Genomic DNA, 27,714 nt, shown 5'->3' with positions numbered 1-27,714 from the left:
GGTCATACCAAAGTCTCTGGGATCAGAGAGAGAGAGAGAGAGAGAGAGAGAGAGAGAGAGAGAGAGAGAGAGAGAGAGAGAGAGAGAGAGAGAGAGAGAGAGAGAGAGAGAGAGAGAGAGAGAGAGAGAGAGAGAGAGAGAGAGCAGTTCAACTGCATGTTCTAAAAATGAAAAGAAAAATGGGGCCCAGTATAAATATAATAGTGTCTAAACTGCTAGTGCATCTGTTCGCTTAACTGCCCCGATATCCATTTGAAGGGCCTGAAATACCACACACCTACTGACCCTACACGAGCCTCTGTTCTGTCACATAATGATGGGGTGTTAGGGTTGTGACACTTCAGCCAAAACAAACAGGGAAGAAAAGAACCAGAACCAAGAGAGAAGAAACAGGAGACATCCACCGTGTCTGGCCCACACATAAACAGACAGCTAAAACATGAATGGGCACATACTGCAAACAGAGGGACGTGCACACATGTGTATGTTTTGATATGGAATGTGAAAAGCACAACAGAGCCCATTGTTGGACATGGGTATTATTCAAATTAGCAACTGTCTGATTTCCCTCCCTGGATAGCAGAATAGCCATCGGGAAACTTAACAATATAATATCGTCATCATCACTGCTGGGTCCAATGCCTCTGTTTAATAACAAAAAAGAGGTCATGTAAAATATTGTTAGCGTGAAGAAAGCGGCAGACTTAAGTTTGGCTATGAACTCATAAGAAATTCAGTGCTTGTAGAATATCTTCCTTTGAAACAGGCTTCCACCTCTTATATGGTTTATAATAATAGGCACTACAAAATGTTTGACATTAACAAAATATACTAATATCTATGCAACTGTAAATCTTTAAATATTAACCACAGTCTAATCACCAACCATTATGTATAAATGTATAAATTGATAATTGTCCTCCATGTAGAACACTGATTGTTTGTGTGTTGTCACAGTAGCAATTAAATTCACAAATTCACAGAAATAATGCATAGCTCAATATAAAACTCAATATAAAAAATAAATATATTAAACTCCAGATAATGTACAGTTCAATCCAGTCCACAAACAGTATGTTCACAAACACATGAGTGACTTTGTGATCTTTTTCCCCATACTGCTCAGAGTTGATGCTGCTGTTGATTAATACACTATATAGTTATTTCTCTTTTTCTGGCCTGCTTAACCTTCCCCTTTCTCCCCTGTTTAAATTCAGTCCAAACACAGACATGTGTGTGGATGCCAAATGTGTACATACTAGGCCACCCAGACAGATTCTGTGCAGGCGGATTAACAGAAAACAAAAACAGAGAAACAAAGAAACACTGCGTGCAAAAGAAACACGTCTTGGGGATACTATCTGCAAAAGAATGAGGCTAAAATAACATAAGGACAATAACACAAACGCACATGTCTACACATCTAGAATGAGTATGAGGTGTGTGTGAGTGTGAGTGTGAGTATGAGAATGAGAATGAGAGAGAGAGAGAGAGAGAGAGAGAGAGAGAGGAAAAGAGAGGAGCGGGAAAGAGACTGATTATGACATTATAGCTTTTCTTAGGATGTGGTGGTTAAGATTGTGTGGACTACTCAGAGTGGCTGTAATGAATTAAAAAGGAATGAATCAAAGGGACTAATTCAATTGAAAGTAAGATTGACTGTGTGTATGTGTGTGTGTGTGTGTGTGTGTGTGTGTACGACTGAGTGTGTGTGTGTGTGTGTGTGTGTGTGTGTGTCTCACAGCACTCATGGAATAAGGCCAGTTCCCCTTACTATTGACATTCCCCTCACTGCCTAGCCAGAGCTCAAGGCTCTTTCAATCCTAACAGAAAAAAAGAAAGATGGAGGGGAAAAAAACAAACAAAACAAACACAAACACAAAAAGACTCAGTGATCTAATCTGCGGGCCCGTGATAAGGCTATGAATATATGAGCAGACCTATGGACCACACAGATATCTCTTCCAACCATCCTGAGCCCACAGTTAAAATCAGCATGGCCAGTGTAGACACACACCATCCACTATATCTGCAGTGATGATCACATCTGCCATGTTTAAATCCTATATACCACAGACATGACGCTATTCTCTTCTACTGCATTGCAACAGTAGCTCTCTTATCGTTTAATACAGCCAATCTCTCTGCAACCTACAACTGTCTTAAACTGTTGTATTCTCAATTGTCAGGTATCTTGTCATAAGTGTGTAACTATGTTAGGTGGAAAGCCTGACTCACGTAGAAGCATTCATATGGCAACTGGCGACATTCAAGTAATTTCAATTCCACAGGCAGTTTATAGTAAGTTAAAGTAGTAGATGTAAAATTCCCTAGATTTGTCATTTGTAACCTACATTTAGAACCCTTATAAGCAAAAAGCTAGGATTGCAATAAATCCATTTCAGGTTAGATCTGTTAAAACTGCACACCCATTTTGCCATCAAGGGTAATAACATACCCTTTCCATACCCTTCTAATAGTCCTGGTATTTGAGTCTTGTGCCCAGGAGACCTTGACATGTTCGGGTCATTTCCCTTTTTCAAACATTTACGTTGTCTACATTACCCTTTAACCTCATAAAGAAGCAACATCATATATTTGTCTATACACATGGTGACGTTCAGCTGCAAATGCTATCAAAGCAAGTATGTGGCAAGCCTGGAAGACACACAACATAGACACAGACACATAGGTAGATCAGAGCATCTGCAGATGCTGTGGTGGATGGCTTTGTTTAGTGGAGAGGGATCATGAGAAAGTCAACGGCACACACTCCCTGTCCCACAGTCTTCTTTCACAGTCTATGGAAGTTCACCACCCACCTGCCCCTACCGCCCCCCACTGTCCTCCCAACACCCGGAGAAGCGTATCCCTCTCCTCTCCTCTCCTTAAAGCTATGAGGGCCAACAGTGGTTATAACCAGGAGGAAGTGAGTGTTCATCAACATCATTCCCTCACCGGTTCACACCTGAAAGGAGAAGACAACAAGGGCAAACATCAAGCCATGAAGTACAGAGGCAACTCCATTTTGGGTCCATAACATGACATCAGGTCACTGCTAAGTGTCTGTGTGTGTGTGTGTGTGGGGGGGGGGGGGGGGGGGATTAGGGGGACAGTTGTGTCCAGTTGTGCCCAGTGTCTGACCTGCAGCTGTGCTGGTTGAGTCTTTTTCCTCGACGTGTGCAGCCCGTCTCCCTCAGCCTGCACTGGCACTCACATGACATGGGGTCGAGGGTCCGCCAGCGCCCGGGGCAGGGCGCGCACTGCACCAGTGCGGGGGGAGGAGGGGGTACTGGGCGTGGGGGCAACACTAGGAGGACCAGTGGTCCAAACTGGCCGTCTGTGTTGGAGGGAAGATGAGCAAAATCTGTGTGATTCATTCAGACAACCGTCTTAACTGTATCATTATGTTGGACAAAACTGCTATACTGTCGCTGCTTATACTGACTACAAAAATGAAAGAGGAAGCTAACGGAAATGATTATCATTCAAACAAGATGGGTTAGTTTCTTAAAAAATGGACACAAATGCACTCATTCACTCATTTCCATTAACACACATTTCCATAAAATTGGAGTCAGCAGCAGTGGTTCCATAGCAGTTAAGCCGTCTGACTGTGGAAAAAACCATACAGCTTACATCCTCACAAAGTCATTTCCATGGCTCTGGGGAAAAATGCTGGGTGCAATGCATTGGGACATGGAGGCAGAGCCATGCGCTGCCACAGTTGAGATAGACAACGATTTTAAAGACTGTGGTGTGGAGGTCAGAGTCCACCCAGGACTTTGAAACGCCGCCTCAAGCTACTCTAATTGGTCGCCTGGGAGAAGGAGCTGTCACTCTCCCTGGCTGAATTAAGCCCAGGCCTGAAAGAGGAAATATACAGCTGAGTGACTTAATTAAGGGGAGAATCAATCTTTGTCTCGACTTAAGTGGCTCTCTGTCCAGTCGGCTGGGAGACAGCGACTGAGCATTATAAGGGAGCAAATTAGCCTGATTTCACACCTGCCACCGACTCAATCCAAGCATGCTGGATGATGGATGGCAGTGAGGGACACACTGTCTAAACGGACTGACCTTGACTCGAGGCGGTCAGACGTGACTGACGAGGGGCCGTACGAATGAAAAGGAGAAAGGAAATGAAAAGGAATTCTTTAGTTCATCAGTCTAGCTGTGAAGAGGGAGGGGGGGGGGGGGAGGGGGGGCTGTGTGGGAATGCCTACGTGCAGGTACACACATCAACACCGCTGCACATTTGTATTACTAGGGCAAATCTGGCAGGTGGGGGTGGAGGTGTGAGCTGCGAAGCACATTTGGAAGGTGAGAGGGACATACGTGGGCTTGATCCTGCGGTTTTTCTTTCGTCGCGATTTTCCACGCTCCCTCTTTCTGTCTTTCCGTGTCGGCCGGTGATCTTCCTGCCTGGAGAGGAAACAAAAAAAGAGACACGTTAGCGCTGGCTGTGCCCGTCACTCCTCATAGGGATTAGCACAAAAGATATTTCTTCAGAGTCATCTAAAATCCTGTACATCATGTGTGTGAGGGAAAGTGAGGAAACATATGAGGATTTGGGAGTGCATTCACATGACCAGAGAAATGTGCTGTTCGGTGTCAAAAAGAGGTTAAGAAGTGCAGTGATTTATCTCCTTCTATATACGGGCATTCTCTGCCTCAGTGACCTCCAGTCAGCGGGGATTCGTAAAAAGCTAGTTTCTTTCAAAACAAAACTCATGCATCACTCGCCTGGAGCCTTCTCTCTCTCTCTCTCTCTCTCTCTCACTCTCACACACACACACACACACACTCATCTCTCTCTTTCTCTCTTCCTCCTCCCTCTCTGATTCAAGTTATTCTCCAACTTTTTTAAGAGCCCCTAAGAGGCCACTGGCCTAATTAAGCAATAAAATGGATGTCCTCTTTCCCAACGCAGGAGACTTTGACACCCATCCAGAGACTCTAGACACTGGCCAGCTGGCCTGACTGCCAGGGCAGGAGAGGTACTGTATAATGGGGGCCTCCACACAAAGTGACTTAGAATGGCCTGAGGAAAACGTTACATATGTAAACTTAATCACAGCTATTTTCGACCATGTGTTTACATTGGGTGGCTACAGTTGGCAAGCAACTGGAACATCTTGTTTTTGTCCATCGTGAAAATCCTATCCTAAGACCTTGTAGGATGAGATTAGGGAGAACCAGTGTCTGATGGTGCAGGTAGTTTCCCCTCATTCGCAGTCAATTAGCTAAATGATCTCAGCCATCACCATGGAGTCGCAAACAACAGTGAGAGGGAAGACCAGGAGAGAGAAAGAGAGGCGGAGGAATGGGCAGAGAAAAGAAAGACTACAACAGACAGAGAACAAAATGATGTTATCTGGTGACTGGGATTTCAAGTGGAGGACAAAAGCAACAATTCTCTTACATACACATACACACACACACACACACACACACACACACACACACACACACACACACTTAGTACCTGGTTGGGGGGGTGTACATGTCTGATTTTGGTCTGCAAAGAACCAGACAGAAAGAGACAGAGACACAGAGAGAGAGAAAGAGAAACAACATGTAGACATTAAAAGTTAGGTTTGGAAAGAATTCTGGACATATAGCATAAATCTATTCAATCACAGAACAATGGTAAACTGTCTTCATCTTACATACATTACCATAATGACTATAAGAAACACAAACCAGGCTCATTATATTGGGATTTCACTGAAAGTCCCCGTGTGAGATATAGAATCCATACAGTATTAAATGCTCTGCATGGGAGAACCCAGTCTACAGACTCTCATTGAGACCCTGGGTTAAACCCTAATCCCAACCCTCAATCTCTGAATGGTCCTTTGAGATGATGCTCTCAATGACTTATAATAAAAATCAGGCAGCGAGCCAAATGGGGGCGTTTCTTTCGGATTCTGTACAAAAAAACGTGCTCCACTGGGACCAAGCGGGGAGGTCAATATGCATATGCAAAGGAGGGAGCGTACTCTCCAAAGAGTGGCCAAGTATTCACTGTATTGGTAGGACAAGAGTTGTACTGATGAGAATGTATTTGCATGTATGTTTGCATGTGCATGTGCATGTGTGTATGTGTGTGTGTGTGAGGTTGAGGATGAGGATGTGGACACGCATGCTCACCTGCACTCACACTGAGTGTGTTCGGTGAAGGGGAGCTGGACCATCTCATGCTTCATGTATGAGGTCTTCATCAACTGCGGAGATTGAGAGGGAGGAAGGGAGGGAAAGCCATGGTCACGAATCACCATCGGGGTGGCATGCTGCACTGGCATGCATAGTAATGACAGCATCTTTTATTCACTAACACCTTCTATACATACAGAGCACAAACGTGCACAAAGTCCAGCTCCTGTCCATTAGGACTCACATTTTGCCCTTATCTGAATATGTATGGCTCACATTCAGGCACGTGGTGTGAGTGTGTGTGTGTGCATGAGTGAGTGAGTGAGTGTGTGTGTGTGTGTGTGTGTGTGTGTGTGTGGAGAATTTACGTGGGGGGAGGAGGCATGTTTTCGAGTGAGTGTGTGTCAATACTGATTTCTAACGTGTTTGTGTATAGAAGATAGACAAGGGAGAGAGTGGGAGAGAGGGAGAAAGAGAGAGAGGGAGAGAGAGAGGGAGGTAAAAAGACGAGGGAGAAAGAGTGTGATGTATTGCTTCTTACCTTCATAACCTTTGCCCTCCTCCTGTTTAGGGAATGTCTGTGTGTGTCTGGATGTGTCTGAACAGTGGTGTGGAGACTTACTTCCAGGGCAACATTAGGAAGGTGAGTGTTGTGAGTGTGAGTGCACACAATCACCATAGCCAACAGTGTGTGTGTATGTGCGTGTGTGTGTGTGTGTGTGTGTGCGCGTGTATGTGTGTGTGTGTGTGTGTGTATGTGTATGTGTGTGCGTATGTGAGAAAGTAAGAGACGATTTCTAGAGCAGGGGTTTTAAACTGATTGTGATCTAGGTACCACCATTCTGACCAAGAAGGTGTCTGAGGGGTGATCCCCTACAGGGCCACAGTACTGAATGCATTGTCAGGGACCAGCAGCAAAGGCTTCACGACTGGTTGAAAAGTGCTGCTCTGGAGTAAGAGCGTGTCAGTATGTGTGTCTGTACATGTCCATGTCTGTGAAGTTTCTCTTCAGTGTGAGCATGGATGTAAATCTCTGTCTCTCCACACTGAGCTTGTGGTTGCATGTGAGTGTATGTGTGTGTGTGTGTGTGTGTGTGTAAACATCCATGGAATCCTGTTGTGTGTGTATGTGTGTGCATGCCCGTGTGTGTGTGTGTGAACTACATGAGAGCACCTCTGCTCCTCTGTGTGTGTCTGTGTTTCTGTGTGTGTGTGTGTGTGTGTGTGTGTGTGTGTGTGTGTGTGTGTGTATACATGGAGAGCCATCCGTACCTCCATGGTGAGTGTGTGGGTGCGGGAGGGCACGCACTCCAGGGCCTCGTCGGCGCAGCAGCCCCCGCAGCGGCGCACGGGCACACAGGACGGCAGGTAGAGGAGGTGCGTCTCCTCTGGGAACTCCCGCCACACCTCCAGCAACACCTCCCGCGGCTGGCAGCTGCTCCGCTGGTACACGTCCATCCACTTCACCACTTCACCAGAGAGGGAGGAGAGGAGGAGAGAAAAGTAGAGTGTGAGAGTGGAGTGATGGAGGACATGAGACCAGGTGAGCATAGGTTACAGACTAACACAGAGTGTATGTGTATGAGAGTTTCATGTGTGTGTGTGTGTGTGTGTGTGTGAGTGTGTGTTTGTGATAGGGTGTGTGGGTGAGAAAGAGAGAGCTCATTGAAACAGACAACAGAGTGCAAAGGGCCATGGAAAACAGAAGGCCAAGAAAAATCATTAGCATTGCATGTGCCAGCTGGGAGCTTGCTAACTCCCGTGAGTCCCTCTCCTGACAAGTGCTGTGCGCACTCAAGAAATGGGAGGCAGGAATAGCAGTGAGAATAAAAGTTTTCTGATTGGCTCAAAGAGCCGTGCTCAATTTTAGCTGCTGATTACAGAGCCGGTTAGAGTTCTGGAGAGCATCTATTTTAGTGATTCAAGGCTAGATTTCCAGGATGCAAAGACAGTAGGCATTATTTAAATCTGCCGCATAGAGAAGCTATACATGTTCATCCATCTGATCATGAATAAGCATGTTGTGTCAAAGCGAAAGGAATAACTACCTTCTCTAGATCTGTGGGGTTCTGTAGGTTGCCACTGTGTTAGCTAAAAGAGAGGGGGGAGAAACAGGAGAAAATGTTAGGGGGAAAACTGCTCCAAAACACTATACAGGCAATGTCATAACATTTCAACATGCATGAAGTGCTATAGTAAATGTGACCTTTGTTTGGACTGTAAATTCCGGTCATTTTTGAATCTCAACCTGGAACCTTTGGCCAAGCGTGAAAATCTGAAGAGTGCCCACACACACACACAGACACACACACACACACTCCTTGGCTGGATACTAACCGGTCTGGGCTTTAGAACAAGGTCACTGTCAAGGGAATGTAGACTTTGCTCTAAACTCTGCCCCCTCTCCCCCTCCCTCTTTGTCACCACATTTGCCTTTGCCCAGGTCTCTGCCTCTCTGTGTGTGCGGGGGTGTATGGCTGTGCATGTTTGTGTGTATGTGTGCGTGTGCGTGTGTGCGCTGTGTGTTTGTTTCTGATATTCTAGGAACTAACAAGTGACAACTATATTCTTACATACTATCCACCACACACATCTCTAGTATACATATACATGTGAATAAATCAAAACAATTGAGCAAACAACTTAGGGAGGATATCAAGTACACACGGGAGGGAGAGAGGGAGGGAGGGAGGGAGTGAAGGAGGGAGGAACGATGAAGTAGGGAAGAGGAGATTACACTGGGAAGGACTGCAGACCCAAACGGTGGGAGACGAGGAGAGATTATTTTAAATTTTCACGTGACTCGTTTGTTACCTTTTCAGATATACACAGTTTCAACAATGTTATTGAGCACCAAAAATGAAGGCCAGAGCAGACTGGCTGCCAGCAAACCCAGTGGGTGTTCGTGTTGTAATATGAGGGAAGGGGCAGATCATTTCTTCACCACCACCATTTCACACAAACACACACACACAAACTTCACTGGCATCAGAACTACTGTGAAATACGGGGCCAAGATCTAAGCTCAAAAGGAGACTGGCACTGCCATGGACAGACACACACACACGCATGCGTGCACACACACACACACACACACACACACACACACAAATCAAAGCAGTGCCAGCTCTTGCAGCAGAGGCAGTCGCTCTATCCAGGCTTCTCTGCGTCAACTCTACCCGGCCTCCTTTGAGGTTTGTGAAGAGCATCCCACCCGCTCCCAGCAAAGCTGCTTTCTCAACATCACTGACGTGATCCTCCCCCCTATCTCCCGATGCTGATGCCACAGCAGCGCAGACACAGTACGTCCCCCAGTTGGGGCTTTCCTGTATAATATTTCAATTGAATCATCGTCCAGTGTGCCTCTGGTCTGAGTCTGTCCAGCTGACATGGCGAGCAGCGACTGGACTATTCTGCAGAGCGGCTCGAGGTGACAGAAGCCGGGACTCACAGACTGTGACATCATCACAAGCGGAAGATAACTCCCTCTCGTGAGTGAGTCACTGGCAAAAGTGGCACATAGGCTACACACATGTACAACTAAATATGCCAACACACATGCACACAGATCAAAGCGGCACAATGGGTCCCCGGTCAAATCACTGCTGTGACTGTGCACCGAGATCATTTAATACTAAAAGTGCAATTGTACAGTCAGTTAATTAATATACAACATTTGTTACAATTCACTCATGTGTTAAACCTAGGGCACTGAGTGAGCAATAAGTGCAAAGGTTCTCAATTCAGCACAACACTGAGACAAGAATATGTGTGTGATGTCATCCATCCCTCATGTGAATCTTACATTTTCTGTGGTGGATTTATTTTCTCCAATATGTGGTGGATTTCATCCATGTGCAATAACGGTCTTGACAGATACAGGAGCAATCAGATTTTGTTTAGATTAATTAGAATTAGAACATATTTAATACACACTATCCTCATAGCCCATCAACACGTTTAATAGAAAACATCAGATTTAAAACGAAGGCCTACTTATAAGCAATAATGTGTATTCCCTCCAAAACATTGGATCACTAGTCTATAGGCCTACGCTAAGATAAGTAGGATAGACTACCTATTTCAGATAAATATTGAACTAGAAACCAGTTGCGTGTAACTTGTGTGTATCTTCTATTAGTCCAAATGTAACCCATAACATGTTTCTGACTAAGTATTTTTCCTGAGTAGCCAGCTGTGGCAGCTGTGTTGGCTAAATGGCAAGACTTCTATGTCTTCAGAGAATTTGGCGTTTAGAATGAATCAGCACAACCTCACAGCGAGACCATGTCCAAGTGGTCTTTGTCTGCGCGTTCACCGAATTTTGACCTTTTTTGTGGTCACGATTTAAATATGAGCTGGAAGCGCATAACCTCCTGTGACGCTGTATGGTATAAAACACTTGAGGCAAATGTCAGTGGCCGCCACGGACAAATGTTTAAATCATAAACGTGAAAAAAATGCCATGGACTCAAGAGTGGCAAACATCACAACCTGCGTAGGATGATAACATAGGTTTCAGAAGTCGTCACAGTCTGCTGGCGCAACTTGATATCAATCGGGCGGTCGAGCCGGTTCGATTAACAGGCTTAGCCTTCCAGGGAAAAAAAGGTAAAATAATATAGCTATACATACCTTGCCACAACATATGGGTATTCCTGTGAGAGAAACAAACTGAAACACTCCAAGGATAACTTGCAGTCTTGTTCCCATTATTAAGTTTTCCAAAGACACGGGAATAGTTCTGTAAATTATAAAAGGCTTATGTCCTCTTCCTTGAATTCTTTCTAAAAGCACCAATACGTTTTTAAATCCATTGTTCCCAGTTTTGTACAGTGAGTAACCCAGTAGGTGAAAGCCGTGATAATTTGCTGTGTAGGACGTCTAAACACTGAGCGGTCACTGCCCCCATCATGGCTTTGCATGTGTCTTTTGGACTGATTAAGCTAACTTCATGGGGTTCGTTCTCGCCTACCTGTGCAGACGGGCGAAGACTATACGTTAGTAAGACAACTTAACAGTCAGCTTTGGTACTATTACTTAAAATCACGCGCTTCAAAAATGCTTTAATTTTGGTTGTCAAGTAGCCTATGTAGGATAGCCTACAAAATAAAGATCATAGCACTTTACTAATGAGGCGAATGAATCAAATGTGTCTTCCGTAGATTATAATGTAGGCCTAATGAAAGAGTTTTCGTAAAACAGGATTGCAGAAACAGACTGAATTGACTGGTAAGACTTTTCTCATAGATGCTGCCCAGTTAGGTCGAAAAAAAAAATCAACCGATGGTTAATTACAAGCTAAATAGGAATCCATATTCAGGCAATAATAGTTTTGATATTCCACCTAGAAAAGAAAGCGCGTAGCCTATGCATGTGGTCCTCTGTGAATCGTTGACGACAGGCTGGTCCGATCCGCCTCACGCGGCACATCTCACGACTACTGGAGGTCACTGTTAAATCGTCTATCCCCCGGCTATGGCTTTCAAGTCAAATAGATGACGTTTCGTTGAAGACACGCTCCTCTCTTTGACTTAAACGATTGTGCGGTCTAACTAAATACTCGTTGAAACACCAGTGTCTAATATCAAACACAGATTAACTAGGCTACATCGTGGGAAGAAAACGCTATATTTATTTGTTGTGACCGTTTCCCTCATTCCCTTTGCCCTTCAGAACAGTGAAGGCGCACGCGGCGCAACTCTCCTTTTGCGCGTAACCATTGCACTGCCAACTTTTTTAGCCAGACCTGATTCGCGCTTATGTGGGCGCAGGTGTAACGTTCGCTCTTTTCATTCGTGACCCGGTTGGTCGGTTGATGATTAACCGCGACTTTCCTCGTCGTTTGGTCATTTCTTCAACCTAGCCTGTCGTCTCTAAAAGGGATATAGACCCAGGGAATAATATTAAAACCCAGTAGCTTAACTCTTTAATGCATGCATCTTAGGTCACAGTTCAAGCAGTTAAGATCTTGTATCCAACAAGAACAGAAAATGTGCAAAACCCCCTTCTAGTCTGTTTGTGTAGTAAATGATCCAATTTCATCATAATCCTTTGATGGAGCATTATTCTCACACACCAAATGTCCCTCAACGTCACAGTTAAATCTGTTTGGGTTATAACAAGCACAAACCACATGTGGGATAGTGGGATGAGGGCTGTGTTATCTACTCTTATGTGGTTTCTGCCCTGCACCGGGTGAAACGGGCGGCATACTCAAACACAATTCCATAAAGCAAACCTTCAGAGCTGTTGTGCTTTATGGAACTGCTTAAGAGGAGAGTCTGAGGTGGTCACTGATCATCAATGCCCAATTACTAACCCTCCAGAAAAAATGCTTTGGATAGATTTGCATCTTGGTCAGAGTTGTCCATTTGTTTAATTGTCTAGTCTGTGTTTACTTGGTGGCACCTCTAACTACTAGTCTGTTTTATATGAAACGATGCAAGAAATGCCTGCTGCCGTTGAGTCATTCCACCCCATTTCATATCTCCTTCATCGTGGTGGAGACCAGCACCTGCATATGGGCCACCATGTTATCTGAGCTTGATCCCAATGAGTCCTTGGCCCCAGAGTCACAGGGGAACGTCAACATCCGTACCAGACATTCCGGAAAGTGCCATGCTGTTGCACCTCAGCCGTCAAGGGATCCATCATTTTAACTATTTTCCTGTGAGGATGATTTTGGGCATGAGGGCAAATGGGCTGATTTAAAGGGGATCTAGGACCTGACTGGTAGTCAGCAACTACACTACAATAAAAAGAAAAAGATATTTGTAAGGAAGGAGTGAGACAAATCCATTTTCAGTTGAGACATGACAATGTTTTATTGTGCAATATGGCACAAAACAGTTACATTTTTTAAATATTAAGGCAATCAACACAATATTATTTTACCACACATGAAGGCACTGTGGTAATGTTGATTACCACAAGTTGCACACATGCTCACACGTAGTGATGTAATGTATGAGCTATTTTATCTCTAATTAAAATACACAACTTACACAACCTTCTCCAAAACATTGCCTATCAAGTGAGGCATAATATCTTTATGATTCACAATCAAATATTGCACTGCATGGGGTAACTCAGATTGAGTTGTAAATTGATTGCATGTACTGCAAGTCCCTCCACTGTGGGTTTCCAGGTAGCAAAGCACCATCCTCTTACTCACAAAACTTCCCATCTGCATCATACATGTGTAGATATCTACTGACAGAACTCAAGTGTACAATTTTGTCTGGAATGCCAAATACAACCACAGCTTCTGCAAGTGTAACCAAATGAGAATCAGAGTCCAGAACTGGATAAGCAAATGCCTTTGAAGCTTAAAGTTCAACAGCTCTTTGCTAATCAGTTCCCCGGCTGAGACATTACATTATCCCACCCAAAGTGAGGAGCGTTAATGAGAACTTGTGCCTATAAAGAACCAAAAACATTCACTTCGGTGAACCAAATTCACACACTTTCCGTCTCAGTCATCATAACCGAGACAAACAGGTAAGAATGGCTCAAAAACACTCCTTCAAAAAACACAGCTAACTGCTAACACATTTTCATACAAGAACGGCTTCCACACGTAGCATTCTCTGAGGACCAGAGGAGAAGTCCTTTGGTTCCAAGAGCCATCACTCATTTTTTCAAGTATTCTACTTATCGTCCTTGTTACGCACGTTGTATTTCTCAAGAAATTCAGCATGTTTCTGTCTCAGGATTTCTGTCTGTTTTTTGAAACCATTCATTCTGAGAAGACAAAAGGAAATACACACCAGTTTCATAACAAGTTCTACAGGCAACGGACACCTGCAACCAGGTTGAATTAAGAATGGAGTAAATTCTGAGCAAAAGATCTGGGTACATGGAGCACACATTGTCCAACAAAATATAATCTAAATCTCAGATTGCCTCTCGTCAGTAAGAGTTTTGGTCTCGCTAACAATTCACTGTGCATATGTATGTGTGTGTGCCCATGCTTTGGCACTATACCTATGTTTTATGCATTACCATTCAGGAAAACTTTGACATGGAGTAAATTGACTTTTAGGTCAATGTTAAGGGCATTATATAATTTCATTAACACTCCAAATTATATCATAATGTGTTCTAAAATCCTTGAAAGGTCCTTACACACCTGGCTCTTTCTTTGGACTCATTGTAAATCTCAGTGATAGCTCGGTCCTTGTTGTCCATGAAGTTACTGTGGACCTCCTCCAGTTTTCTGATCAACAAGAACCATACATATTTCACACTGGGAATTAAGAAATATACATACAGACAATAGACAAAGCCACATGGACACATACTCAAACAACATGTAGCTTTCTGGCCTTACATGAGGTGAACAATGACATTCAAACAGGAAACACGTGATGTCAGCTCATCCTGTGTGATAGGTCTCAAAAAATAAACATTCCGACCACAATATACAAAAATATACAAAACCTAATAGAAGCCTAAAGTACCATGGCATTGTCACCTCTACAGCTTTTACCATTTACCAGCACTCAGACTAAAGCAGGCTTTTGGCAATTAAATCTGTCTGTATCATCACAAAGCAAGTCAATGCACTGTGGCTCCTGTGATATGACCCCATTATTGTCAACCCGGCATGCAAAAACACAGATTACAGAAGAGAAAACAGAGCGTGTGTCTGGGGACAGCCATGAGCACACATTAATGAGATTTATCTGGGCACGGTGGTGGGGGAACAAACGCCAGGCGCTTGTTAGCAACAAACCCTCGAAGTATGAGAATAAATTCAGCACAACAATTTAAATACACAGCGGAAACTAATATTGATTTGAATTGGTCCTGCTCTGAATGAGATGTTATCTCAGGTCACAAATAAACAATACAATGTCAAGAAAATGTCACCTTCATGCTCAAATAAGAATAACAAGCGTCAACTCAGACACCCCCACGGGCCCAGAAACAGCAACTGATAGATTAGCATGAGAACACGCTGACTGACAGACACACGCACATTACTAAAATTATAAATAAATATAGTAATAATACTAATAAAAATAATAATAGCAACAATACACCAAAACCACATCCTCCTCACCTGAATCCAACAAAGTGGGCTCCCATACTGAGCACCATAACCAGCACGCAGTAGCCCACGAGTCGCATGTTCCTCTTCTTCTTCTGCTCCCACTGCTCATTGCCTGTGTCCTGGGTGTAGCGGAACTGCTCCCAGTACCGCATGCGCTCCGTCTGGTCCGCACTAAGTGACACAGTGGAGTGGAGTCAACACGGGCACAGAGAAGGGGCTGGTTGGGATGTGTGGGAATGAAGCGCTGGGAGAAGAGAAAGTACATGAGGATTGTTGCTGGGTGTCTCACCTGGGGGTGTAGGTGTGAGTGGACGTTGGTCTGAAGGGTTGGTTGCCTGGGTAGGGGTGTCGGAGCCGGAGGTCGTACTCCTTCCTGCTCCCGTCTCGGCTCAGGACCCTGTAGGCATCGCTCAGCTCCACAAACTGGCTGTGAAGTTTGGGGTTGGTGGGGTCACTGTCTGGATGCACCTGAATGGGGCAACAAAGACATGATTCAGCAACCCGGAACTTAGTACACATGTCAGTGGGATGAAAAAAAAACATGAAAACACATTTTGAATGATCACTGTTGAAGTAGTAACCCGCTTGTTTGCCTTACTCATCTTTATAATACAATACTTCAATGAAGATACATGCAAGTGTTAAAAGCAAATAGAATCAAGAAATTTTTGTCAATGTTGCAAACACACATCAAAATTGAGGGTTTGTTCAAAAGTTAATGCAATATTTTTGATTCATGAAACATGACAGTTTTTTTTCCCATTTGAGGTATGTTTTTGTATGTAAACTCGAGTGTAGAAGAACAAAATATGTTTAAAAAAATCATTCCCACTGGAAAGTAGTTTGGTGGGTTGGAAAAAATGCAAGAATGAATGAACAACTTTTACAGAAAGTTGCCAAGTATTTTGCCTTTAACACATTAGAGAGTCTAGATTATGCAATGCCATGATTCAACTGTGGAAAAATTGGACTGAGAGCAAATGAAAGGTTCATTTGGGGCATGATTGAGTAACCTGCTCGTGGAAAGAACTTGCTTGACATACTTCAATGTCTAATCAATGTGAATCTTTCTTTTCCTCCTACTCCTACGATTGCACAGTCCCCTAGAGATTTATCATAGAGCTCTAATCTGTTTTTCTCATGGGACAAGAGACCCCTATCTCTCCCCCCTGTTCCCACATCCCCTGATAGAGAGCATGCACACACAGGACACATATAGACAAGGCACGAAGAAATAAACTCATGTGCCACGCATGAACGTAAACATGAAGCACATATACAACACTTTCTGTAAAAATACACATGATAACACTGAAAATAAACACCAACAAACATATGATGCGAACATACATACCAATGAATACTACACTATTGAATGAGTTTAATGAGGCATTCATTTTGTGGAACAATACTGCCCCCCTGAGGGGAAAATGAGTATTATGAAAAAGACTCTCGTCGCTCATGAGAGACTCTCATGGGGCCTAAAGCCCTCAAATCATTCTCAAATTAAAGACTCTGAGACTCTTCCAGTTGAGGCCGGGATACTTGGTTTATCTCAGAGATAAATGACCTCTTATGATTCAGAGACGGTCTTGCTGCACTCATTAAACTATACAAGCTCTCTTTGTTCCTCCTGAGAATTACTACAAATTAAGAATGTGAGTGCCAATGTGTATATGAGATTAGTGAGTGAGGAAGGAAGGAAGGCGGGGAGGAGGATAGACAGACAGAGAAGGGGGAGGGGTAGAACACTCAACCTTTTTGGACTTGTCAAAAAATGCTGTCTTGATTTCCTCCAATGATGCATCTTGTTTTACTCCAAGTAGATCGTAGTAATTTGCTGTAGATCTGTAGAAAAAGGTAGATGGTAGATAAAGACAAAGAATTTGTAGAATTCAAGAATAGATTCATTGAACCTAACATACTTAACAGTCGTTTGGAATCACTGTCGCAAACTTAACAGATGTTTGGAATCGCTGAGAAATGTCCTTGCTTTTTTAAAGAAAATCACTTCGCTCACAACTTTCTATTCAAACTATTTGAGAACTGAATGGAATATTAAGGCATTGAGTCGTAAAAAGGCTAATTTTACCATCACAACCATATTTTACCATCACAATCATACACCTTTCAACATCACATTACAATGTCTAACCCCAAATTAGCATGTTTAAAAGGCTAAAATTGTTATTGGAAGAACTTTCTGCAATAAGGTTTGTGTGAATAAAGAATGTTTATGGAACCAATTAGACTATATCAAGACTATATATCAAGTAGCTTTCGGGTGCTTGAACAACTGGAACATTGCATATTGATTAGGAAATTGTCAAAAAGAAACAGCTCTCTGCTGGAACACAGCTGACCATCATTGTTCTAAGAATATTAAGGCCAGGAATCCTAAGTTATTGTATATCTTCCAAACATGTGCAGCACAAAGTCCTCAGTGCATGCCTGTTTCGACTTGGACACAATAAGAAGTGGAAGACCTCAGGGGAAACTGTGCAGGTGGATGAATCTAGTTTGAGGAATAGATGCCTGTCATGCCTCACATGTCCTCAGCTGGCAGTATTAGTATTTATAAAACACGTATCTTATCATCAGAGACTCTGCCAGAGAATACTGGCCTTCTAGGCAGAGTTTCATAACCCATATCCAGGTTTGGCAAAAGAAAGCAGATACTAGGTGGAAGACAACAAAAAAATGTGTTCTGACCAAAGTTGATGTGTTTGGATCACACAGATTACATTTTTTTTATCAAATGTATAAAGGCCATAACACATTTTTTTGACACTCTCTCTCAACTATGGAGGGGGAAATAGGATCATTTAGAAAATAAGTCTTTAACAGAGAATGAATTCAATTCAATTAATTTTGTAGCTGGATAATAATTAATGTGGCTGGAAAATGCAATTTTTGCAATTCCAAACTTTTCAAAATTAGTGTATAATTGCTACTGACATCAACTTGTATAACAAGCAGCCTGATCGAAAATTAGGGTTTGTTGTATTTTGTGAATAAACTTAACATGCAATCTTTTTACCCCCTAAAGTTTACCCTTTAAGGTAAGAATTACTCTCAAAATTAGCTCTTTTTTTGCTTCTACATTCAGTGACCTGGTTAGAGCTGAGCCCCTCATCAAATCCATGACAATGTAATCAGGCCAGAATTTCAACCCAAAAAGTTAAATAGCTTTTTCACCCATGCCAGGTACTCAAGACCACAACGGTGTAATGTTGTATAGATGATTATGAGCACACAAGACTACTGACACCAATGACTGCAGGTACAGAATGCACTGGCCTGTAAACACACCTCTTGAACCTTCATAGACCATCATTCTGGGGATGGCAATTGATATAAAGGAAATCCATATTTTTAATAAAAGAAGAGATTAACATATCAGACTACAACAAAAGTTAGATTAAGATATATTTTGTTTTGGTTTATATATTAAACAAAACACAGTCCCTTACCGATTTACTGCTGAATGCGAGAACAGAAGCTTTGCACTTTTGTAGTAAAAAATGCAGCTATGTGAAAGACGGAGTTGGGCTTCCAGCTGCATTGTGTCGCTCAGTGTGTGCACAGGGAAATTGTGAGAAACCAATCTGCAGGGGGAAATATACAAAACAGAAAGTAATGCAGGTTAAAGGGCCAGGAACACACAGCTGATAGGAGCTTTAAATAGAATGAAATTCCGTGGTTTGTTTCTCCACTGCAATCAGTGACATGCCAGTTTAAGTAACACTATGCTTAGCAAGCCATAAACATAACAAATACAGAGAGAGAGAGAGAGAGAGAGAGAGAGAGAGAGAGAGAAATGTTATGTTCGTTGAGGTGCGTTTTTTGCTGTTACATTGAACGTAGCCTACCATTCATTCCATCGGGGATGCACAGTCAGCATAGCTTGAACTCGTGTGTTCTACACGTGATGGAACTTAAACAGAAGAAAAGAGGGGGGTTTTCCATATAGACAGGTGATATTTTTGAGATATGTGCTTCCTAGAGGCATTTTTTAGTAAAAGTTGGGAACAGGACTTTTTAACATAATTAAGGTGTGCTGAATCCAACCAGCCCTGTTCCCAAGCTGAATTTTGAGTTTATGACCATCGAATTAGCATAAACAAAATGGTTGCCAAAATGGCAATTTTGGGCACTTTCATTGGGCGGATGTCATTATACCATGTAAATTAATTCATATTGTTCACAGAAATCTTCCTTGGCCAATAGATCAAGGATACAGGCTGTGAAAAAAAAAAAAATCTAGTATTATGCCCATGTTAATTACCTGAAAAAACCTTTGAAAAAACCTTTGAAAAACCATTGACGAATGAGACTTATGTTTTTTGAGGGTCAAGAAAGATGTGTAGTAATGAAATGTAAAGTTTAAAATTGTGGCCTACTGGTTAGGTCTTCGGGCTTGAAACCAAAGGGTTGCCAGTCAATCCTCGACCAGTAGGAAAAATGTGGGTGGTGGAAAGGTTGAGCACTAGTCTCCCATGCCCACATCCACGGCTGAAGTGCCCTTGAGCAAGGCACCTAACCCCTCACTGCTCCCCGAGCATCACTGTAGCAAGGCAGGTCACTGCTCCAGGTTAATGTGTGCTTCAATGTGTGACCTGTGTGTTCACTAATTCACGGATGGGATACATGCAGAGACCAAATTCCTTGTATACCCAAGTATACTTGGCCATAAAACCTGATTTACATTACATTTACATAATTGAAGCAAATTGGGTTGGTAATGTATGTAGTCTCGGAGTAAGTTACACAGGCCTTTACCCATTTCGGTAACACTTTACGGTAAGGGTACATTAATTAATTCATGATTTATTCATTAATATTTACTGAGTTCATAGTTGTGACCTCATACATGAACACATTACTAAAGTATTAGGTACGGTGGGCACATCATTATGAATTATGATGTATTAACCATGATCATGACTTTATTTTTCTGCCAAAAATGTGGTCATCACTGCTCAAATTCTTTGAACATAACTTTGGAGTTCTCTAAACACATGTCATTATTCACTACTTTATTTGAGGGGCCACAGACATGATAAATGCATGAGCAATTATCCTAAAATTCATGTAATCATGATGATCATGCTTAAGAAATCATAAATCATAATGATATACCCATCACACCTAATGCTTTAGTTGATGTGTTGTTCATATGTGAGGTCATCATGAATGAGAGTATATGAATTCATGTCAATTCCTGATGATTCATAGGATATAAAGGAATGAAGTAATGCATAAATCATTAATTAATTAATGCATGAATTCATGATAATTCATGTACCTTTACCATAAAGTGTCACCCATATTTCTTCATAACATTTGTGTTACTAAAATGATTGCATGTCCTGTGAATTAATAGTTAGATGAATAACTTTATAACTAGTGCAAGTTCAAGTTCAAGTTACTTTATTTGTACCCAGAGGTAGATTTTGTTTGCAGTATAGAATGCTTCAAGAGAATTTGCCAGAACAGGAGCACAGAGGATGCCATCTTTACGGCAATTCACTCTGCCCTGTCCCTCCTTGACAATAGCCACACCTATGTGAGAATGCTGTTCATTGACTTCAGTTCAGCATTCAACACCATTATCCCCTCCAAACTGATCACCAAACTCAGTGAACTGGACATCAATACCTCCCTCTGAAACTAGATTCTGGACTTCCTAACCAACAGACCGCAGTCTGTTAGATTAGATAACCTCACCCACTCAACCCTCACCCTGAACACTGGCGTGTGCTGAGCCCTCCTTTACTCCCTCTTCACCTACAACTGCATACCTGTACATGGCTCTAACACCATTGTCAAGTTTGCAGACAACACTACAGTGATTGCTCTCATCAGCAACAATAATGAGACAGCCTGCAGGGAGGAGGTCCAGCACCTAACATCGCAGAGCACCGACAACAACCTGGCTCTCAACACCAAGAGGACCAAAGACCTCATTATGGACTACAGGAAGTCAAAAGCTAGCACACAAAGCCCCATCCTCATCAACAGGACTGAGGTGGAGCATGTCACCAGTTCATGTTTCTGGGTGTCCACATCTCTGTGGACCTCTCTTGGACCCTCAACACCTCTACCTTGATCAAGAAGGCTCACCAGCATCTCTTCTTCTTGAAGAGACTAAAGAACACAACCTCTCTCCTCAGATCCTGGTGAACTTCTAAACCTCTACCGCTGCACCATTGAGAGCATCCTCACCAACTGTGTCACAGTATGGTATGGCAACTGCTCTGCCTCCGACTGGAAAGGACGGCAGAGGATGGTGAAAACTGCTCAACGCATCACTGCCACCCCCCGGTGCCTCCTTGCCTGTGCCTGTTAAGGTGTCCATATCGATGGCAACCTTCACAGGGACAACAAGGAGGCTTTTAAACTCCAAACATGTGTCCACCCACCACGAAGAAGATGTTTACCAATGAAGTCAGGCCACACTCTTTGCCAAAGAGGACCGTAAACATAGTCAAGAGTATAATAACATGATAATAATGCTAATTAGCATAATAATACTTTTTTTTTTGCATTTATATTTTGCAAAAAATATAAGCAAAAAAGCACAATTCTGCTTGGGAACAGGGCTAGTTGGATTCAGCACATGTTAATTATGATAAAAAGTCCTGTTCCCAACTTTTACTAAGAAATGCCTCTAGACCCATATACAAGGACTTTTTCTTGAAATAGCACTTGTCTAATACAAATGTGGCCTAACTGATAACTAGGACGAGGTGCAATAATAATGAAAGAACAAACCATTTATCTTTAGATAAGGTAGACAAAGCACAGAAAGAATCGTTTATTTAGCGGCAAAATAAAATTACAAATGCAGCTGAAAGTAGAAAGTAGCCTAACCTACAGTCAAGCCTTGCTTAAAACCTGAAACAAATACCTATCGGCAACATATACTAAATTGTCCTAAATGTGGGACACTGTCTGGGACACCTAAGCTCCAGTAGACGTAGCTCTTCCCCAAACTAATGAATGTCAGTAAAACTATGGGAAAGTCAAAGCTGTAGGGTCCTGTGATCAAAATTGGATGGATTTAATGTGTTGATCTCACATTGTAACATACAGCTAAGTCCGAAAAGTAAAACATGTCCCACATTGCACATTAGGGCAATCCACCCTACATGGGCTAGTCCATGTTTTAACTGGCAGGGGTGTTTTGACAAAGACATAGTTGCGTCTTACTTGGTGACCACATAATATTTTGATTTAACCTTAGTTAAACGAGTTGTTTTAACAGTAGGCTTACTCCGCTATCTCCAAATAACTGACATTCAGACTGGCGCCTACACAAAGGTTTCATAACCTCACTTCCAACAGTGTTGCATAACTCAAGAGTCAAGAGGAGAGCAAGCGAAACATTTTGTTCAACTATCGGTTTGTATTCACAACCCTGTGCCAACATTCTCTAAAATAGCAGCCTACTACAACATGATAACGTTATTTTCATAGAAATAGCACAAATGCATTTTAATTTCCTTTGTTTAGTTAAACATTTTGCAAACATTGAGACAATGCACACTCGAGATTTAGCTGCTGTCTACCACTTTAACTAACCGTGTAGTTTATATACCAACGTTAATACGGCAATAGTTTGAGCATTTCTAACAGTTGTGGTAATATTTGTCTGGACTTTACCTGATGCCTGCTGTTAGCAATGCTGCTAGCACTTCACCCGTCGCATGTTTTGAGTGTATTGGTGGGCGGGGCCAAACGTTCTCAAAAGTGGGCGTTCTCTCGTTCACGGGTGTTCAGCACTGTGGTGGTGTTCAGTTTCTCTTCGTCCTCTGTAGTCTAGTCTTTTGGTTCTGTTGATACTAGCCTACTTTCCATCATTCCATCACCTGACTGAAGTATTTTGATAGGCAGTTGATTCCCATTATTTCATTGTGTTGTAACGGATAGCTTAATAACGTTATCATTATTGAAATCACTAAACATGTACTTTAAAGTTGTTGGCGTAAACTTTTTCACGTCAACGTAACCGTTAGCTCTCTGTCAAGTGTCGTTGTAGCTTTAACGTTACCTAACTAGGATACATTTGTTTAATCAGATTATTACACATCCCACGCAAATCTCTGAAGGTAAGGCGCTGCTCAGAATGCATAAGTTTGCTAGCAAGTTAACGAAACGTAATGATCTTGACATCATCCTGGAGCATTGGGACAGGTCAGTTGCCTACCCAAATAGTCCTAATCAGCAACTGTAACAAAGAGCAAACAGTGTTTTCTCAGCCGTTTTGTATTTGTTGATCTATTATGTAATCAGTAGTTGTTAAAAACCTGCAAGACTAGTCTAGTAGTTCTCAAATCGACTCTGACCATTGTGTGTGTGGGTTTAACTGGATTGCCAAAAGCCAAAAGCAAGCAAACCAACCCACTACGGCATCAGTGTCCTTACTGCCCGTTTGTTTATAAGTGTAGGCATGTAGGTATTTTGTTTCTTGTCAATTTGTGTACAACTCGTTTGTGGATGTTACATTCTATGACAAGAAACGTGTTTCCGCATTACCCTCCTATTTTTGGTCACGTGTTATTCCGAGTAGTCATAGCAGAGGCAATTGATAAAAAGTCATTCATCGAGTTTTAGCATACAGTCACGTATGTAGGTTTGAGCGGAGCCATATCTACAAATTAACTGGATTGAGTGAAGGAAGAAAGATAAAGTATTTCGTACTTAAAGGACATGGATCCGGACGTGTCTATTTTACTTCACTGTGCTTCCTGGCGGGGATTGCGAGAATGGCAGGTGCAAGTGGAACTCTCCTCAAGGTAAAGGAACAAATCTACAGAGCCATATGTTTGTTTCTAACAGATCCGAAAACCTTTCAGTACACACATCCAAAAACACAGCCACGATTCAACATTCTATTAGAATTGTTTATTTGTTTACTTACTATGGCATTGCTCTGATCCTGGTTAATCAGTGTCAGTTAAATGTTTTTGTAGTTTATAATGCATTGGATTTCAAATGGACATAGTATCTTTACTGGCATGACTTGTCTAGTCATGAAAGTAAGTGACATAACATTACAAACCACTCCTATTCAGGTTTAACAGGCATGCATCACCAGATATAGAGGAGCATATAGAGTCAATGTGGGAAGAAAGGATCAAAAGAGAACCGTGGCTTTTCAATGGGGCCAAATTCAGACTGCACTCAACCAACTGGACCACGCATCACATCCCTACATCTAGACCACATGATGCTAAGGGTGCACAAGTCCAAGAGAAGACTACTCGAGAAGCGTCCGGACAACAGTGCTGCTGCTCAGGTGAGAAAGGGCGTGATGAGGCACACAAACATGCCCAGTGTGGTGGGCAGCACGCTGTCCCACTCCCAAACACCTACAGTGGCGACAGTCCAGTTGTGAAGTCACACTCTCTGAAGGGCTCAGGATGCCTAGGAGAGCCAAGGAGAGTTCTGTTGAGTTTGCAGTTAGGCCTAACCTGTTACAAAGACTACCTGGGAACTAACTGGTCCGAAAGGGTAGGCGAGCTTCAGAGGCGAGGAGCAGTTGAGCTTGGAAATCCACAAAGCCTGTTGGCCCAGCCTCTAGGTGTGGGGGCTGTCATGGCAACCGCTGATGGACAAGTGGTCCTCCTAAAGAGGAGCCAGAAGGTTGCAGAGGCCGCTGGACTGCTAGATATACCAGGAGGACATCCCGAACCAAAGGCAAGTGTTGACGATTATCAAGGGTTGACCAAGTTTATTCCCATCATGAATGAGGAGCACAATATTGTAATTTCTGTCTATGTAATATATTGTGAGTATGGGACAGAAAGAACTTTCAACTGTTTAAGCTTTTTTTCTTGCTGTATAGCCTTAACTTACTGCATACTTTGGCCCTAACTCCCAGGCTGTCTGTAATGGCATCAGCGAAGAGAGCATCACCATAGAGTCGCTCCAGGGCAAAGAGGAAGCCGTCCTTAAGGAAATCTTCTCCTCTGTGTTAGCAGAGATACGAGATGAAGTATTTTATTACACTGTCAACCTTTTTTGTACTTACTATATATATATATATATATATTTTAAAATAAAAATAAGGGATAAAATAACTCCACCTCTCCTTTAACCCCAGGTGAATGTTCCTCTTAGTTCTCTAAGTGAGCCAATTCTGCTGGGAATTGCCCTGAACCACACCAGTGCTGGAAGGCCTAGTGCTGAGTTCTATGTCAGGTATTAACACTGTAACAGAATACAGCTCAAACTCTATCTTCATATCATGCACATGATTTACACTCTGCATTGCACATTTCTCATATTGACCCAATTCTACATGCACCTGTGCACCTGATGATGATGTGCAAATAGGTGCTTTCTGACTGCAGATGAAGTTAAAACTGTCTACCGGCGTGGAGGTCCAGAGGCTAATGAATCTACTGATGTTGTATTCCTGGAAGAGACGGTAAGGAGTGCATAAAATACAATTCACAATGCACATACAGTTTGGTATGTTACAGCTGTCAAAGAATAGAACTAACATGTGAGTCTCAAAAAGCTGAATCTTCAACTGTCTGAAAAGTTACTAGATCTCATTTGTCAGTGAAGTCCTGTCCTTTCTTATTTTAAATGTTTGCATGAGTATAGCTAAAAAAAACATTATTGTAGCCAATAGCTGGTCCTAAAATAGATGTTTTCATGGCCTTCCCTTTTCGTCACTCAAGGAATGGTTGGCTTTGGATGAAAGTGCCCCCCTGTGGTCAGAATTGTGTCCATCAGCTAAAGGAGCGATAATTCTCCATCAAAAAGTCATGCCAGTCAATGATCAAAATCAAAATGTTTAAAAGAATATAAAATTCTCTTTATTGTGAACAAAATTGTAACTGCTTTTTTAAAACATCTTCACAACCAGAACACAGTAGTGCAAATGAAAAATCAATGGATTTACAACATACTGAGAATAATCTAGGTAAAGATAAACACCTTACATTTTACAAAACATACTGTTTCCGTTGGGGTGAAAAGAACTGTTCTATGTAGATATTAAATTGCACTGTTAATAATTGTACAATAGTTGATTTACTATGAATCTTACAGGTTCAGGACTGTAGATGTATTATACCTTTTGAAAAGTTCTTGTCTATTTTGATTTTATTTTTTTACCTAAATGTTGTAAAGAGATGTATTAAAGATGTATTACAGATGTATTAAAGGTCATTTTCAGCACTTCTAATCTGATAGAATAGTTATTTTTCCGATGTTACAAATCATGAAAAGAATCATAAATATTCAGTATGCATCCTAGAAAGCAAAAATGTAATCATTTAGATACAAAAAAGAGAACAAAAATCACTAAGTCAACAAAATAAAATTTCACACATTCATTCTGTTTCCTGAGGTTGTAGGTTATCTGTTTTGAAAACAGTTTCTTAACACGGCTCTACATACAGCCATGGTTCTGTTAGATTTTAGTGGTTTTCTGTATGTCATTCTTTTGGTTCTTTGTTTAATACTGCAGAAACTGCGAGGACAGGATGTTTATTGTAAGCAGACAGAATGTTGTCACCTTACAATAGCAAATGGTGTACCTAACTAATTGTTCCCCCACAAGACGTATTAATTCAATAAGGCTATATCACTGTCTGTTTCCCCCCTCCAATTTGACCCCAGACGTGAATGTATATTCTGGTATTATAATTAGCCAGGAGTTTCCCAGATCTTGACTTCAGTTTCTTACCTTGGCTTCACCTTGCAACATTGTGCTGTGCTGTGCGTACAACAGGGTTACCAGAACTCTGTTGTTACATCCAGAATAAAGAACTATTCTTTTGCAAGCCAGCCTCAAGTTTTACCTGCTCTTAACTACACTGGAATCTACTCGGTCAACTGTGTCTCCATTTGGAATTAAGGAGACAATTTTAATAGCATTCTTCAGTTCTTCATCTGTGTATATCTTTGCCTGTGTAACTAATTATTGATTTAACTAAAGGGTTCCCTTTTCAAACCAGCAGAGGAATCTTCTATCTTTAAACAGGAGTACTGCTAACCATCTTCAACCTCAAACCACCCAACTCAGAACTATGTTATATTACATACCAGAGCCATATAAAGGTAGAGTTGCGACAACTCCATTGACGCTAATGTTCCATTTTTTTTCAACAATGGCGGCTAATGGAAGCCTCATAGTTCCCGAAAATTAACAATTTATAATAGCAGCAGTGCAGTTACAGACTGTTTGTAGCCAACATTTCAGACTCAGATTTACATTATTGGCTCATCCTAATAATAATAATAATAATAACAGTAACAACAGTAAAGTAATAGTATTAATAACCTAATTATAATAATAAACTATTTATGTATCGACTATGACAGCTTTTCTGCTGCTCAGTTTTTATCAGTTCCTTATCAAATAAATTAAAAGAGGCTAAAGCCCAATAAATGTGCCACACATAAAAACCTAATATAAGATAAACCTTGCCTATACCATTTCAATTAGGCAGCACTAGGCAACACCACAAACG

At 42.0% G+C, this 27,714-nt stretch overlaps 3 protein-coding genes across 10 annotated transcripts; 1 reads left to right on the top strand and 2 right to left on the bottom strand.

Annotated features, from left to right (window-relative positions):
* Positions 1 to 72: 72 nt before the first annotated feature.
* On the bottom strand, positions 73 to 11,907 carry vegfba (vascular endothelial growth factor Ba). 3 transcript variants are annotated; one of them, XR_006025598.1, is made up of 8 exons: positions 10,792 to 11,903; positions 8,205 to 8,247; positions 7,429 to 7,625; positions 6,154 to 6,227; positions 5,486 to 5,518; positions 4,336 to 4,422; positions 3,145 to 3,340; positions 73 to 2,968 (listed from the first exon to the last, which is right to left on the bottom strand). XR_006025598.1 is itself a non-coding variant. In XM_042073495.1 (8 exons), exons 1-8 carry the CDS (start codon positions 10,867 to 10,869, stop codon positions 2,947 to 2,949), a joined length of 720 nt encoding a protein of 239 aa, XP_041929429.1. In that variant the 5' UTR covers positions 10,870 to 11,907; the 3' UTR covers positions 73 to 2,946. The 3 variants fall into 3 exon arrangements, 1 of the variants encoding a protein (XP_041929429.1); XM_042073495.1 differs by having other exon boundaries at positions 6,164 to 6,227; positions 10,792 to 11,907; XR_006025599.1 differs by lacking the exon at positions 5,486 to 5,518 and having other exon boundaries at positions 10,792 to 11,906.
* Positions 11,908 to 12,957: 1,050 nt separating this feature from the next.
* Positions 12,958 to 22,979, bottom strand: dnajc4 (DnaJ (Hsp40) homolog, subfamily C, member 4). Of its 2 annotated transcripts, none has more exons than XM_042073799.1 (8): positions 22,886 to 22,979; positions 19,090 to 19,154; positions 18,691 to 18,825; positions 16,975 to 17,065; positions 15,507 to 15,685; positions 15,227 to 15,388; positions 14,291 to 14,377; positions 12,958 to 13,902 (listed from the first exon to the last, which is right to left on the bottom strand). In XM_042073799.1, the coding sequence occupies exons 3-8, from the start codon at positions 18,780 to 18,782 to the stop codon at positions 13,809 to 13,811; spliced, it is 705 nt and encodes a 234-aa protein (XP_041929733.1). In that variant the 5' UTR covers positions 18,783 to 18,825; positions 19,090 to 19,154; positions 22,886 to 22,979; the 3' UTR covers positions 12,958 to 13,808. The 2 variants fall into 2 exon arrangements, with proteins under 2 accessions (XP_041929733.1, XP_041929734.1); XM_042073800.1 differs by lacking the exon at positions 22,886 to 22,979 and adding an exon at positions 19,621 to 19,648.
* Positions 22,289 to 26,423, top strand: nudt22 (nudix (nucleoside diphosphate linked moiety X)-type motif 22). 5 transcript variants are annotated; one of them, XM_042073794.1, is made up of 8 exons: positions 22,655 to 23,331; positions 23,837 to 23,893; positions 23,929 to 24,018; positions 24,298 to 24,922; positions 25,107 to 25,220; positions 25,329 to 25,426; positions 25,562 to 25,655; positions 25,915 to 26,423. In XM_042073794.1, exons 3-8 carry the CDS (start codon positions 23,933 to 23,935, stop codon positions 26,032 to 26,034), a joined length of 1,137 nt encoding a protein of 378 aa, XP_041929728.1. In that variant the 5' UTR covers positions 22,655 to 23,331; positions 23,837 to 23,893; positions 23,929 to 23,932; the 3' UTR covers positions 26,035 to 26,423. The 5 variants fall into 5 exon arrangements, with proteins under 5 accessions (XP_041929730.1, XP_041929728.1, XP_041929729.1 ...); XM_042073796.1 differs by lacking the exons at positions 22,655 to 23,331; positions 23,837 to 23,893 and adding an exon at positions 22,289 to 22,624 and having other exon boundaries at positions 23,930 to 24,018; XM_042073795.1 differs by lacking the exon at positions 23,837 to 23,893 and having other exon boundaries at positions 23,930 to 24,018.
* The last annotated feature ends 1,291 nt before the right edge of the window (positions 26,424 to 27,714 follow it).

This window comes from Alosa sapidissima, chromosome 20, assembly GCF_018492685.1.
Source record: "Alosa sapidissima isolate fAloSap1 chromosome 20, fAloSap1.pri, whole genome shotgun sequence".
Taxonomy (NCBI): domain Eukaryota; kingdom Metazoa; phylum Chordata; class Actinopteri; order Clupeiformes; family Clupeidae; genus Alosa; species Alosa sapidissima.
This window is presented reverse-complemented; position numbering and strand designations above follow the sequence as displayed.

What these genes read in the sequence shown, in the direction of transcription:
- vegfba (XM_042073495.1), bottom strand. Translation starts at nt 10,869, where the DNA reads ATGGGAACAAGACTGCAAGTTATCCTTGGAGTGTTTCAGTTTGTTTCT. An exon ending in CCCACACACTCACCATGGAG is followed by an intron (nt 6,228 to 7,428) that starts GTACGGATGGCT and finishes CAATCTCCGCAG; the next exon opens with TTGATGAAGACCTCATACAT. An exon ending in AACCGCAGGATCAAGCCCAC is followed by an intron (nt 3,341 to 4,335) that starts GTATGTCCCTCT and finishes CCTCCAACACAG; the next exon opens with ACGGCCAGTTTGGACCACTG.
- dnajc4 (XM_042073799.1), bottom strand. Translation starts at nt 18,782, where the DNA reads ATGCAGCTGGAAGCCCAACTCCGTCTTTCACATAGCTGCATTTTTTAC. An exon ending in ACTCACACCTACACCCCCAG is followed by an intron (nt 15,389 to 15,506) that starts GTGAGACACCCA and finishes TGTGTCACTTAG; the next exon opens with TGCGGACCAGACGGAGCGCA. An exon ending in GCCCACTTTGTTGGATTCAG is followed by an intron (nt 14,378 to 15,226) that starts GTGAGGAGGATG and finishes CTTGTTGATCAG; the next exon opens with AAAACTGGAGGAGGTCCACA.
- nudt22 (XM_042073796.1), top strand. Translation starts at nt 23,933, where the DNA reads ATGGATCCGGACGTGTCTATTTTACTTCACTGTGCTTCCTGGCGGGGA. An exon ending in CAAGTGGAACTCTCCTCAAG is followed by an intron (nt 24,019 to 24,297) that starts GTAAAGGAACAA and finishes ACTCCTATTCAG; the next exon opens with GTTTAACAGGCATGCATCAC. An exon ending in GAGGACATCCCGAACCAAAG is followed by an intron (nt 24,923 to 25,106) that starts GCAAGTGTTGAC and finishes CCTAACTCCCAG; the next exon opens with GCTGTCTGTAATGGCATCAG.